Source organism: Rhinopithecus roxellana, chromosome 15, assembly GCF_007565055.1.
Source record: "Rhinopithecus roxellana isolate Shanxi Qingling chromosome 15, ASM756505v1, whole genome shotgun sequence".
Classification (NCBI taxonomy): Eukaryota; Metazoa; Chordata; class Mammalia; order Primates; family Cercopithecidae; genus Rhinopithecus; species Rhinopithecus roxellana.
The window spans coordinates 7,889,054-7,902,000 of record NC_044563.1 but is presented as its reverse complement, the minus strand read 5'-3'; the positions used below and the strand labels follow the sequence as shown (position 1 = coordinate 7,902,000).

The following is a 12,947-nucleotide window of genomic DNA, read 5'->3' as shown; positions in this document are numbered from 1 at the left end:
CAATAAAATTTGAATGTCCACAATAGGCAAATAAATGAAAGAAATGGTGTGTGTCAGTAGGGGGTGCAAAGGACAGGGAGAAGACATAATGAAACAGAATTTAAAGATAAAGCTAAAATCAAAGAAACTGACAGTTCCATTTGAGACTGGAAAAAAAGAGCAGAGAAACTCTCTGAGTATCAGGATATCTGATATAGTGAGCATGAAGTATGACCCCTGCTACAGAGGGTCAGAGCAAGGGAAATATGACAACATCTTTCAAAGAAATGGAGCTCATGTAAAACTGAAATACTTTTTTACACGTGTGTGTGTGCGTGCATGAGCAAGGTGAGGCTTAACATTTATACTCAAACAATTAGTCTTTCTTATTTTGAAATAAGGAAATAAGTATGAACTGGTTGTCTCTTCATAACAGGTAAGTATTCCTGGTTAGCATTTGTTCACTCACTAGTTTTGTTTGAATATTGGTGAGGAGAAAATTGAGTTAAAATTTGGGTTTATGTCTGTCATTGTTGATTTATTCCGTGTTTAAAGGAAAAAACAACAAAATAAGTATTAAAATAAAATATGCACTCAAAGATTTTATTTTGAAGCCAGCTACCTTCATACACCCTGAGACTTCATTATGGGGTTTGCCTTTATGCACTAATGAGTAAAATACATGGGATAAATCAGTAGCACCTGTGACAAAAGAGTGCGCACCACAGCAAATCAGTGAACTCCTGTTGACAATTGAGGGGTATAAGAAAAAGCTGTATCCTTTGCTTCACCATGATCCATTGAGTCATCATTCTGCCTAGTTTTCTGGGACATGTCTAAGACTATTTGGCTAGTCTAGTAAATGGTAATTTACAGCCCCGTGCTTTTGCTGAAGTCAGTATCAGGCAAACCAAGAGATCCCCAATGAACACATATCATAAATGACAGTGAAATGCTTTTTTAAAACAAATATTCATTACTTTAAATGCTTACATTTAGGAAACTCAAGTTCGCTTTTTTATAATGGTTAGGTTTTCCATATTATCATAAAAATCAACTTTCCAATTAATATTTCTCCCTTTTTTTCCCAAGAAGTCAATAGCTCTTCATATCCAGCATCATGAGTCATCTTTGGGGACAGGAGTAACTGTGAGGCAGGAAAAGCACACTCTAGAAGAAACAAAGTATGTTAGGTCTTCAGGCTTTACTCAGGTTCAAGATAGATGTATATATGCCATTTTTCCAACTGTATACATAGAATTCTTAGCTAATCCAAGATAAGTAGAACAGATCACTAGGTTCTTCAAATAATTGCAATTTATCAGTTTAGTATTCATTCTATTCTCTGTAATAAAATTCTGGATAAATCAAGGCTTTCAAATTCAGTTAAAAAAAGCCGTAAGTCCGTAGGGGTGGTATCCCTTGGAATTTGATTCAACAGTACATTTTTAATATGTCTTTTAAAAGGAAAAAGAATTTTAAAATCACCAGGAGGAAAAGCAGAGCATAAGACATTCACTGGATCCAGTCACATGTGTAAATGCCCTTTACCAAGTCAATACTATTAGAGAGATCAGTGGTTGTGGCAGAAACTGTTTCTGCTTAGAAGGGAGGCAAGCCCAGTTCTAGTGTCCTCAGCACAGGCACAAACTCATAGCATAATGCCAGGCAAGTCATTTAACTCCCCAGAGTCTCATTCCCTTCATTGACAAAATGGGAAGATTGAACCAGTTGATTTCTCATGATTAACTATTTTCGTATCCAGTGAATTTTCAACTTGTCAGCTACTCAATTGCCATCTGCTTTTCTTCTCTGTCTTCCATCACCATTTAAACGACCTCCCATGTGTATCTCATGACTGACTGATTGTTCCTTCAGCCACTCTTGACGTACTCAACACAGTGCAGAGATAAGATACACTAGGCAAGACTAAGCGAGGCTGGCCAGCGCACTCACCCAGGGAAGTCAGACAGAGTCTGTTTCCACCGCAGCACAGCAGTGAGCACAGCTAGGCAGAATTCCAGCAGAGTGCAAATCAGCATCAGAGACAGAGTTCCCTGAAAGTCAAGAAATAAAATATCGGTGGTGCTTGGGTCAGCCAAAGCTTTCATGCCTAGCTGAGAGGTGACCACAGAGAAGAAGACCACCTCAACCGTTAGAGAATGAAGTAACAACACCATCAGGAAAACAAAACTGCTCCTCCTCACAAATGTCTTAACTCAACTCCTTCACTCATTCATTTTCTTGAGAAGGGAAGATGAGTAGTAACTAAATCAACTAATCCACTTCATCCTCTTGTTTCTTACTTCTTTGAGATGTAGATAGTTCTGATGACATTGTTCACTCAGTAAGAGAGCCGAGTGGTGTAATAACTACCAGGACTGAGAATCAGCAGCTCCGTTCTAGTCTCACCTTTACTGCTGAGTAGCTGTGTAAGCCTGGACAAGTCTCTCTCTTTCTCTGGCTCCTGTTTTCTCATGTATCAGACATGCATACTAACATTTATTTCTCAGAGATTTGTGAGGATCAAGGAGGTTTTGACTGTGTAAGCCCTTTGTAAAATTCAGTATTGACATCCCTGTCTATGTCTCTGAACCCGTTTGGATGTTTTTTATTTTTATGGTTGTTTATTTATTTATTTGGTGGCTTTAAGACTTGGAAACCGTGAAGGTAGTAAACTGTCAGAGTTGCTAATCACCAACATCAACTCACAAGGATGGGTTCTACCATTTCTGTCCTGAGACATTCTTTGTGTAGAACTGGCCATCTGATAATAAAGGGAGATAATTTGATCACATGAACTTTTGTTTTGTGGTATTTACACACAGTTAAAGAGAAGGTACACCTTGTGTCCATTACCTTAGAAATTGTTCCAGGAAGCAAGCTCAACAGAAGCTCTCTTTTTTCCAATGTAAAATCATCCCATCGTCTTTATCACTACCAAATTTCTCTCAAATTTCTCTCCAGAATTTTTCCCAAGGTGGAATTGGCTGTGCCCGGTGTTAATTTGTGCCGATTACTGTCAGCCTCATTTGCATGCGCTTTTTCCTCATTATACCATTACCTTGGGAGGAAGGCCTACTTTATAATGGGTGCTGTACAAGCATGACTTTGACCAGACCTTTCTGTGCGTCCATCTTCCAGCTGAATTCTTGGCTGATCTCATTTTTATGATTGCAGGACAATAAATATTCTGCAACTTTTTTACTTTTATGTTGCCTGTTTTCCTCTCAGTGTGTTGCTGACCGTGCACATACCCCTTAATCTTTCAACTTCAGACATACTCTTTCTGTTAGCCAAACTTAATTATTTTTCTTCTTCCAAACAGAGAATTCTCCTGCAATAATTATCAGTTACATTCTCCATCTCCCTGTATTTCTTTTTTTGAGACGGAGTCTCGCTCTGTCGCCCAGGCAGGAGTGCAGTGGCGCGATCTCGGCTCACTGCAAGCTCCGCCTCCCGGGTTCACGCCATTCTCCTGCCTCAGCCTCCTGAGTAGCTGGGACCACAGGTGCCCGCCACTTCGCCCTGCTAATTTTTTGTATTTTTAGTAGAGACGGGGTTTCACCGTGTTAGCCAGGATGGTCTCCATCTCCTGACCCCCTGACTCCCTGTATTTCTTATCTCCTGATTTAATGTATCACACTTCTTTCAGCTATAACGAAAAGCAATAATAATGTTACCGTCTCACCTGATCAGTGTTATTCATTATTGTAATCATTAGGAGAAGCCCTTACCATCTAACCCCCTATTTCCTATTCTGTTTCTTTGTTTTTAGTCTGATGTCTTTTTAGACCAAACTGACCCCCTACCGCACACACATACCACGTTTCCTTGTTGGCATTTTCTGATCACCCGGGTCTTTCTGCTCTGTTTGCCAATCTGAATTCACCACTCTATGTACCAACATTCTCAGTTTGACAAACTTGTAATTTATGCCTCCAAAATTAGATTAGTTTAATAATTAAGAAACTCTACAAACAATAAGTTTTAGTTTTTCATCATCAGCCTTATTTGACATTTTCAATTCCACTCTATTAGTATGTAATCCCCTTAATCTCATCCATGCAGTCCCCCTTTGATTTACATAACCTTGGCCTTCCTCCATATGCCCAAACCAGAATCAACAGAGAGATTTTCAAAGGAAGGAATAATAAGAAATCAAGGCTTTCAGAAACCTCATAAAATTAGAACACCCCATCTAAAAAATGCTTACAGCCAGACTGGCTTTGGCTTTATAGCAGTCCGTGGTGTAAGGAGAATTATAGTCATCATAAGAAAGAAGTCTGGTTGGTATATTCCTTTTGTCCAACTCACACTGCAGTGAGGCAGGATTTAATGCAGCCAGGTTGACAGGCAGGAGAATGAAACCCACCAGGGCAGACAGAGCACTCAGAATGCTTCCAGCCAGGCTGCTATGCACCTGAAAGAGACATGCTGGGTAAAGATCATTCCCAATGAGCTACGAATTTCTCTTACCCCTTTTTGCCATTACATTGCAAGTTATTCCCTTATCTGTCTCCCTCAGGAAGGCTGGGAAGGATCATTTTTTGCTGTATGCCTCTCCATTGTCCAGCAAAATTCTCAGAATCTGCAACGTAAAACGTGGCTGAATGAATGAATATATGAACTGGTTCCCCTTAAACAGGACCTCAGTGGTGTGGTAGAGAATGTTACTCTCCTAAACTCTTTCCCTGGCACAGATAGCAGGGCCTCCACTAGGCTTGCCTGGAAAATTACTATGAGTGTGACCAAAAGCAAAGATGACAATGTACCAGATGCAGTTTCTCTCTTGGCCAACTCAGAAATCCCTCATGCGAGCATCAACCGTACAGAAAAGGTAGATGGTGTATTAGCATGGTGCAAAGTAATTTCGGTTTTCAGCACTACTTTCAATGGCAAAACTGCAATTATATTTGCACCAACCTAATAGCTCACTCTTGAGTGCCCATTGCCTCTCTCAAAAGCACACCTCTTAAAGATGAGTGAGGGGATGGTTCTGAGTCTCAGGCAGACCCTGGAACCTGGGCAGGCATATGATTGGCCACATTGAGTGCAGTATGGGGTGGCTGTGGGCAGAGGTCTAGGTGCAGGCCCAAGGATGGTGTAATGTGTGGGAGGCAGTGGGAAGTACAGGAAAAAGGTCTAGATTGCATGTCAGAAAATTGAGGTCACAGTATAGACCTGACCCAGCTTGTTCCCTTGGGTACTCAGTTTCTTGATTTTAGTTCCCACTCTGGTTCTCATTTCTACGTTTATGAAACGAAGGGAGTAAATAAACTGACCTCAGAAGTGACTTCCTTTACTCCAACTCACACAGAAAAGAGAATTGAGCTAAGAGCATTCTGAAAGCTATAGTTACAGGTAGGCAGGCTCCAGGGCACACCCCACAGCCGTACAGTAGAGAGTTATTTAATCCCATATGGGCACTTCTTTTAGGAACTCACCAGTTGATGCTCTGGGACCCCAATTTCCCAACATAATGACTGACTCTATACTCCTGGGCCTCCTGGTAGCCAGTAGTAGTCTTGATGCCTAGAGTACATATTTCTTAGAATAAGCTGGATTTGTCTTGAGATGGCACTCCTCTTCAGTCTCAAAAAGGGCTGGTACAATGTGTGACAAGAGTAGAACTCACTAAAGCCTCGATGTTTCTGGTGAGTGTGAGCCCACCCCGAGACCATATCCTGCATCCTTGAGCTTCCTGCATGTTCATTGTGGGATTGTTCTCTGTAGTAAGAGGCCCATATATTTCCTCCTGAAAGTTTGAAAACATTACTCTTGTACGAGGCTACTCAGTATGGTTGCCAGTAGCCACATGGGCAACCTATATTTGAAGTAAAATTAATTAAAATTTAAAATTCAGTTGCACTATCCGTATTTCACATTGTCGATAGCCACATGTGACGGCCACGTTGTACAGTACAGCTGTAGTGCATTTCCATCATCATAGAAAGTTACATTTCATTTCCGTCATAGACAGTTATATTGCACAGCACAGATCTAGTGGTCTGGATTGTAACTGAGGGTTCCAAATAATAATTAAATACCAACGAGGGAAATAAAGAACTGGCATTTTTCTGGGCATTCTCTCTGACTTCCTCGTTGGCTTTGGGAGATTTTTGTAGCCAGAGCTTCCAAATTGAGTTTCTGTGCAATTAAATGATAGGACATTCTCTCATATAATCTCCAACATCAATCCTTTGAGGGATATAGGATTAAGTGAAGACTTAATGAAACTTTACAGACAAGAAACACTTCTTGTTATAATCCAGCTTTTCTCTCCCTGCCAGTTCCAACTCTAGTTTTTGCTGGAATAAGGGATAAAGGCAGGTAAAGCATTTTTTTTTCTTAGCCAATACAAATGACTAAGGACAACTTTTAGGGTGCAAGAATTTATACTCAAACAAAATAAAAGTGTTATCTTTCTAGTGAGATAGATGAAACAATGAGAGATAGTACTGCACATAAACAGCATACTGACTCATTTTTTTCAAGGGTGGTAACACTTGGGCTTAAACAGTGAACCCCAACAAATAGGCCTCTTTGTAACACTGTCAGCTCCCTTGCCATTGAAAACCTAAATTTGAAGGCCAATTGTCACCAAAAGAGCATCATAAATAAGCACAATTTTTCTGTGATAGATTCTTGGATACTGGCTGAAAGGATATTATAATTCCTTGAATGCAGACTTTGATGTAGGGTGCAATAATTGGAGAAATGTGCTCTGAACAAGGATACAGCGATTCCAGGCCTGGCTCCTAACTCTAGCAACTGACTGCTCTGGAACTGAGTTTTCAACTTTTCAAAGTAGAAAGACTGACCTTAATGAGTTCTGTCTAAGTTTCATTTCGATCCATTGGGTTGTGGGTTACAGTTATTATACTCACCAAAAGCTTGGTTAGTTAACCTTTTCTCTGTGATAATTGATAGAAAGCCAGAGATGACAAACTAAGATAAAAGAGAAAATGATGAGGTCAGTTTCCATGTAGAGAGTAATTGCGACGTTACTACCACAATATTTATAGAAAACTCTCATGGGAAAGACCCTGGGGAACAAGTTGATCGATGAGGTAATATCCATTTAAAGACATAGATTTATCCTGTTTGCCCCTATAGTTTTCAGATAGCAACAGAAAAAAAAAGATAGCAGAAATATATCCAAATACACAAAGTGAGTATCTTAACGGCCAGGAAATAATATTCGTTTTCTTAATGAAATGAGAAAATTTTGGTTTAAGATGTTCTTTAGAGAAGGACATGAAAACAATGGTATGGAAAGAGAAAAGAACTGGAGAGAATCATGTGGTTTATGTCCATCGTTATATTGATGTGATGTATCACATTTGATTATATATGTTGAACCATCCTTGTATTTCTGAAATAAATCTCACTTGATCATGGTGAATGATCCTTTTAATATGTGGTTGAATTCAGTTTGCTAGGATCTTGTTGAAGATTTTTGCATCAATGTTCATTAGGGATATTAACCTGCAGATTTCTTGTAATGTTTTTGTCTGGCTTTGATATCAAGATAATGCTGGCCTTATAAAATGAGTTTGGAAATATTCCCTCCTCTTCAATTTTTTGGAAGAGCAGAAAAGTGTTGTTACTAGTCTTCTTTAAAAGAAAATAAAAGATGGGAAAAGCTAACAGATATAGGTCAGAGACATGGATCTTACATTGCTGGCTCCCCAGGCTGAGGTAAAATGGTCAAGGAGAACAGAAGGAAAGACAAGAATGGATGGCAGAAACTTTCAAGGTTGTGTTTACAAAATGAAAGAAATTTTTTTTCATCCTCTAGAGTATTCATGATCTACAGATTTAGAGCCATTAAGGAACAGAAGAAAGGGGGACAAACACCAAAGAAATATTGTGATTCCTGTAACCCAGGCATTTAGTTACTTGTCTATATAGACAAATGCCAAGTCTATAAAATATGGACTAGATGCCTCTTCAAAGGTGGACTGTGCTTAGTGACTTGCTCTTAAAGAATAGGTTATAGAAAGAGGAGGGAAAGAAGTAGTAACTTTACAGAGGAGAAAGCAATAGTAACTTTAGTAGTTAGTAGTAGTAACTTTACAGAGGAGAAACCTTTACAGAGGAGAAACCAACAGTGGTCTGTTGACTGTCTTTCCTCCCACAACCTTCCTTTTTTCCCCATTTTGGCTTCAGTAAGCTCCATGATCAAGGTAAATTGTGTCAGTGACAACATGCTGATATTTTTCTGATGTTTAGACTTGGGTGTATTTTTGGCTGATGATAGCAGAGGTAAAGCACCATTTTCTGAACATCAGAAAAATATCAGACAAACCCCAATTTAGGAACATTCTGTAAAAATCTCAGCCAGTACTACTTCAAACTACCAAAGTCCTCAAGCAAAAGGAAAATCTGAGCAAGTCTAGAGGAGCCTGAGACATCATGACCAAATGTAATGCAGTGTAATGTAGTAGCCTTGCATGGATCTTGACATAGAAAAATATCATTTGTGGAAAACCGGTGAGATCCAAATCCAAATGAAACTTCTGTTAATAAAAGAAGACAAATGGATGTGATAGATAAACAGGTGAACTTCCTGATGCATCGAATAAACAAATGTAAAACAAGAGCTAATAACGGGTACTGAGGTGCAGGAAGTTGAAGGAAAAAATATCTATTAAGGAGAAGCTTAATTATGAGAAAGCCTCAATCTAAGAGAAAGCAGTTCTTTGAGAAAAGGACTACTAAGTCCTTTTGAAACCCCAGAGCTGCAGCTATTTCAGAGGGATTTCCAGCCCACCACTGGAACACAGACATCTGCTCAGCCTTCCCTGGGAATCCGTCAATGCAGTAAAAGCATTTTCAAAATGCTCAGAGGTGTAAGTTCCCCTTCCTCCATGGTCCCACAAGCATCTATCTGTGTGGTTTCTCTGTGAGTGTATGATGTTTTCCACTGATGCTTTTTTTTTTTTAATATAAAAAGTTCCTTCCCAACTTTATCCTAATTCATGAATGTTTTGCCTAAACCCGGAGAGAAGTCACTAGCTTCATCATAGCTCAAGATGATAAGGTGAAAAATAAGATGATCTTCAAAAGAAATGCATATTTGAGTCTGATGAGAAATTGATCTAAAATCAGGAACCCCCTGCCATCCTACCCCACTCCATCCTCCCTGAACTACACACACAAGAGAACAAGTTTCACCATTGACTCCTTGCTCCCAGCAGATCAAACATAGCAAGGTGGCAGGTGTAGCATTTAAGCTATTGACATCTCCCTCCCCTCTTCGCCCCATGCTTCCCTCCTCAGAAACTACTCACCAACAAGGGTCCTATGAATGGGTAAGCAGACTTCAACAGCATAGAAATCACTTGGGTAAAATTTGGAGAGAAGGAAGCAGATGCCAAAATGATTCCCAAGCTCAATACCTTCACACCACACAAGATCTGAATAATCTGTGGGAAGAGAAAAGAAGATCGAGGATTAAAACCAGCATTTACAAAGACATGGCCAGGCTGGGCACGGTGGCTCATGCCTGTAATCCCAGCACTTTGGGAGGCCAAGGTGGGTGGATCACCTGAGGTCAGGAGTTCGAGACCAGCCTGGCCAACACGGTGAAACCCCATCTCTACTAAAAATACAAAAATCAGCCAGGCATGGTGGTGTGCACCTATAATCTCAGCTACTCTGGAGGCTGAGACAGGAGAATCACTTGAACCAGGAGATGGAGGTTGCAGTGAGCTGAGATTGTGGCATTGCACTCCAGACTGGGTGACAGAGTGAGACTCCGTGTGAAAAACAAATAAACAAACAAACAAAACAGGACTTTTTTGCCTCTCCCATGGTGCTAAAGCATTATCACCTTCTGCAAGATCCCAGTGAGGATACAAACCCTGTGGAAACTCTGCAGTGAGAAACAAGAAAAGACACCCTGGAGGGTGTGCGGCTCTGCCACAGAAGCCACAGTCTCGGGTGTCTGGCAGGTGCTCAGGAAGGCTTCTGCATTTCTGCCTCTCAGGCCCTGGTGTGCTCACGGCTCCTGCTTCCAGCTCACAGCAAGTGCTGGGATTTCCTTTCCCAGTTCTCAGGACTTCTGAGTCCATGACTAGTAACTCTCTTTCTACCTCTCTGAGAACAGGGGGCATCTGGAAGCCCTCACTTTCTCTGGAGGATTGACGGTGCAGAAGTCCCTCCCCTCATCTCCCAGACTCCACTGGACATGGAGTTTGCCCCTCTGGTCACCTCCTTGGAAACTGCAGTTCACAAACCAAAAGCTGAAGTTCTGGAAGCTCTTTCATTTTTTACTTTTATTTTAAGTTCAAGGGTAAAAGTGCAGGTTTGTGACATAAGTAAACTTGTGTCATGGGGGTTTGTTGTACAGATTATTTCATCACCCAGGTATTAAGCCTAGTACCATTAATTATTTTTCCTGATCCTCTCCCTCCTCCCATCATCCACCCCCAGAAAAGCCCCAGTGCGCATTGTCCCCTTCTATGTGTCCATATGTTCTCATCATTGAGAGGCCATCACCCTTAGCAAACTAACAGGGACAGAAACCAAATACTGCGCGCTCTCATGTCTAACTGCAGCTCTGTCTTAGGAGGTAGTTTCCCTCCTGGACGTCCACCTCAGAGATTCACAGCTCTAATATCATTTACTAAGAAGTTTTCTAGACCTTATGTCACATGAGCCTCACAGAAACCCACGTGATTGTACACGAGGCAAGGAAACCAGTCCCACCGGGCCCTGAAATCCAGTCCAACGGAGTGCCTCACCTCAGATCACATAAGTGCAGAGGCAATTCTAGAAACCAAAACTCTGCGTTTCCCTCCCAGTCCAAGATAGATCCCTTCTTTCTCTCCTCCCTTCATGCAATACAGCTTCTTTAATAAACTCTGGATGAGAGGAGAAACAGACAAACAAAAGGTGAATATCATTTCCATTCTCAAAAAGGTAAGGAGAAAAGAGGGAGAGAAAGTATATTTTTTCTGTTATTTGTAGTAAGGGAAAAATTGCTTGCAAAGAATCAGTGTGTATTATTAAGCATGCAGTTGTGAAATACAGAAAAATGTATATACAATGTATAATTATTTACCACCATTGCTTTTGTAAAAGAAAATATAGAGAAGCACTGTATTGCACCAATATAAAGACAACAAGAGAAAATCAGTTCCTCATCTTCCAAATAAGGGAAAAAACATTTCTAAGACAACCTCTTGTGGAAAAGTTCTGGGACAGTTTTCTCCAAGTGGCTTCTACTGCAAAGTCCCTCTGGCAAAACTTAAGCGTCTCCACACTCACAATGGATGACCAGTCCCAAGACATACATCATCTCTTGGCACTTCCCCCAACCCCTCTCCAACATGTTCTGAATTAGATTTACCCCAATAACTTTGACTTCTGCCTGTAGACATTTCATCAGGCTATCCTGCCCCTGGTTGGTGGGTTTGGGTTTCTCTGCTTGGGAGAAGCTGATGACATTTGATGGGAGCAGTATCATGGTCTCATTGGGAACAGGTTGTGATGTCATGATGGTGTTGCCAACTATGGAAGAAAAAATAGATTCAGCTCTTAAAAAGTACAGAGCTCCCAGGTTCTGGCTGCAAGACTGGTAAGTCAGTTTCTGCCAGTTAGTCCAGACTTGGCCTGTCTGTTAGAGAAAGAAACTGATAGTATGGAACAGTGAAAACCACACAACCTTGGTTTCCTGAGGATTTTTCCATGTTTGGCACAGTCCATTATAGATAATAAACACATCACAGGGTGGCAGCAACATGAATCTTGAGAGGCCCCAATGTCCAGAGGCAAAGGGTCACACAAAATTTGCAATATGCAGCAATGTCCCTTTGCCCAGTCCTACTGACAACAACTGTATTGCTATTTATTTGATGAATTTTTTAGACAACTGCACTCTGCTCATTTTTTTTGTCTATTAGCATTCATCTTAAATATGTTTATCATATTTTACTAGACATGCTCTTAGTTATTATGCAGTGGTTTTAATCCTTACAACAGCTCTGCATGTTAGTAAGTTAGCAAAAACATGTAATAAATAAGAGCACTGAAAATAAAGTTTGAGTTACGAATGCAAGTAATATACATGCTGCATATATGTGTGGCATAGAGTTAATGCTGAAGAAATATTTGCAGTTATCCTTATTGTTCAACCCTGTTCACATGGCTGGGAAGCTGTAAAGCCAGTTTTGGATCTCAGCTTTCCTTGAATCTGAAGCCTCCGCATAAATCTCTAGATCATTCCACTTCTTCCTACCTTCCCACCTGGCAATGCCAGCCTGTGTCTGAGTTTACTCAGGTTGGAGAAGCAGCTACATGTAGTGGTATGAGAACAAGTCTTGGAGTCATAACACATAGGCTTGCATCCTGGATCCTCCTTCGGTTACCATTAAGACCAAATTGGCTGTGGCATTTGTTGCTGAGCTCAGCTTGGATCTCTTTTCACTGCACCATTCTCAGTCCACAGACTGCCCAGTGTGCAAAGGGCCTAAGAACATTTGAAGAGACAAGACCTGTGCTCCCATTAATTACACAGTCTTAGGTAAGTGACTCACAAAGATCATGCAGTTAGAATTCAGAAGAAACAGAGTTAAAACCAGATACTCCTCCCATTTGCCCACTCTATTTCCAAAGTGCTCTAGTGTCTCTTAACTGCTGTCAATGAGTTTCAAGTCAAATTACTCCTCTAATGACGTCACAGCAAGGGAGATGAGAAAAGACTTTCAGCATTATCTACCTGTGGCCATTGGTTCCAGCTGAGTCCTCAGAAACTCCCAAGAGGGAGCTAGAGTCTGTCTGGGTTCTCAGATAGTCCCATCAATGATTTCTACATACCTTCATCTTCTGAAAGTCATCAGCCCTTTCTTATTCCAGTGTTTGCAGCCATACAGGATGTGCAACTTACAGGTTGTAAATTTGTGAAATATGCCTGCACTTCCTTTTCTATAAACTTCTAGCAACTTCAGGAAAATCAC

The 12,947-nt window shown here is 40.7% G+C and overlaps 1 protein-coding gene across 1 annotated transcript; it reads right to left on the bottom strand.

The window, feature by feature from the left end:
* Positions 1–555: 555 nt before the first annotated feature.
* MS4A6E (membrane spanning 4-domains A6E) lies at positions 556–11,502 on the bottom strand. Its single transcript, XM_030918568.1, has 6 exons — positions 11,342–11,502; positions 9,279–9,413; positions 6,879–6,930; positions 4,196–4,407; positions 1,936–2,036; positions 556–1,149 (listed from the first exon to the last, which is right to left on the bottom strand). The coding sequence occupies exons 1-6, from the start codon at positions 11,486–11,488 to the stop codon at positions 1,098–1,100; spliced, it is 699 nt and encodes a 232-aa protein (XP_030774428.1). The 5' UTR covers positions 11,489–11,502; the 3' UTR covers positions 556–1,097.
* Between the last annotated feature and the right edge of the window lie 1,445 nt (positions 11,503–12,947).

Coding starts and splice junctions, on each gene's coding strand:
- MS4A6E (XM_030918568.1), bottom strand. CDS start 11,488: ATGACATCACAACCTGTTCCCAATGAGACCATGATACTGCTCCCATCA. Junction 9,414..11,341: donor CAGAAGTCAAAGTTATTGGG/GTAAATCTAATT, acceptor CTCTTCCCACAG/ATTATTCAGATCTTGTGTGG. Junction 6,931..9,278: donor CATTCATAGGACCCTTGTTG/GTGAGTAGTTTC, acceptor CTTTTATCTTAG/TTTGTCATCTCTGGCTTTCT.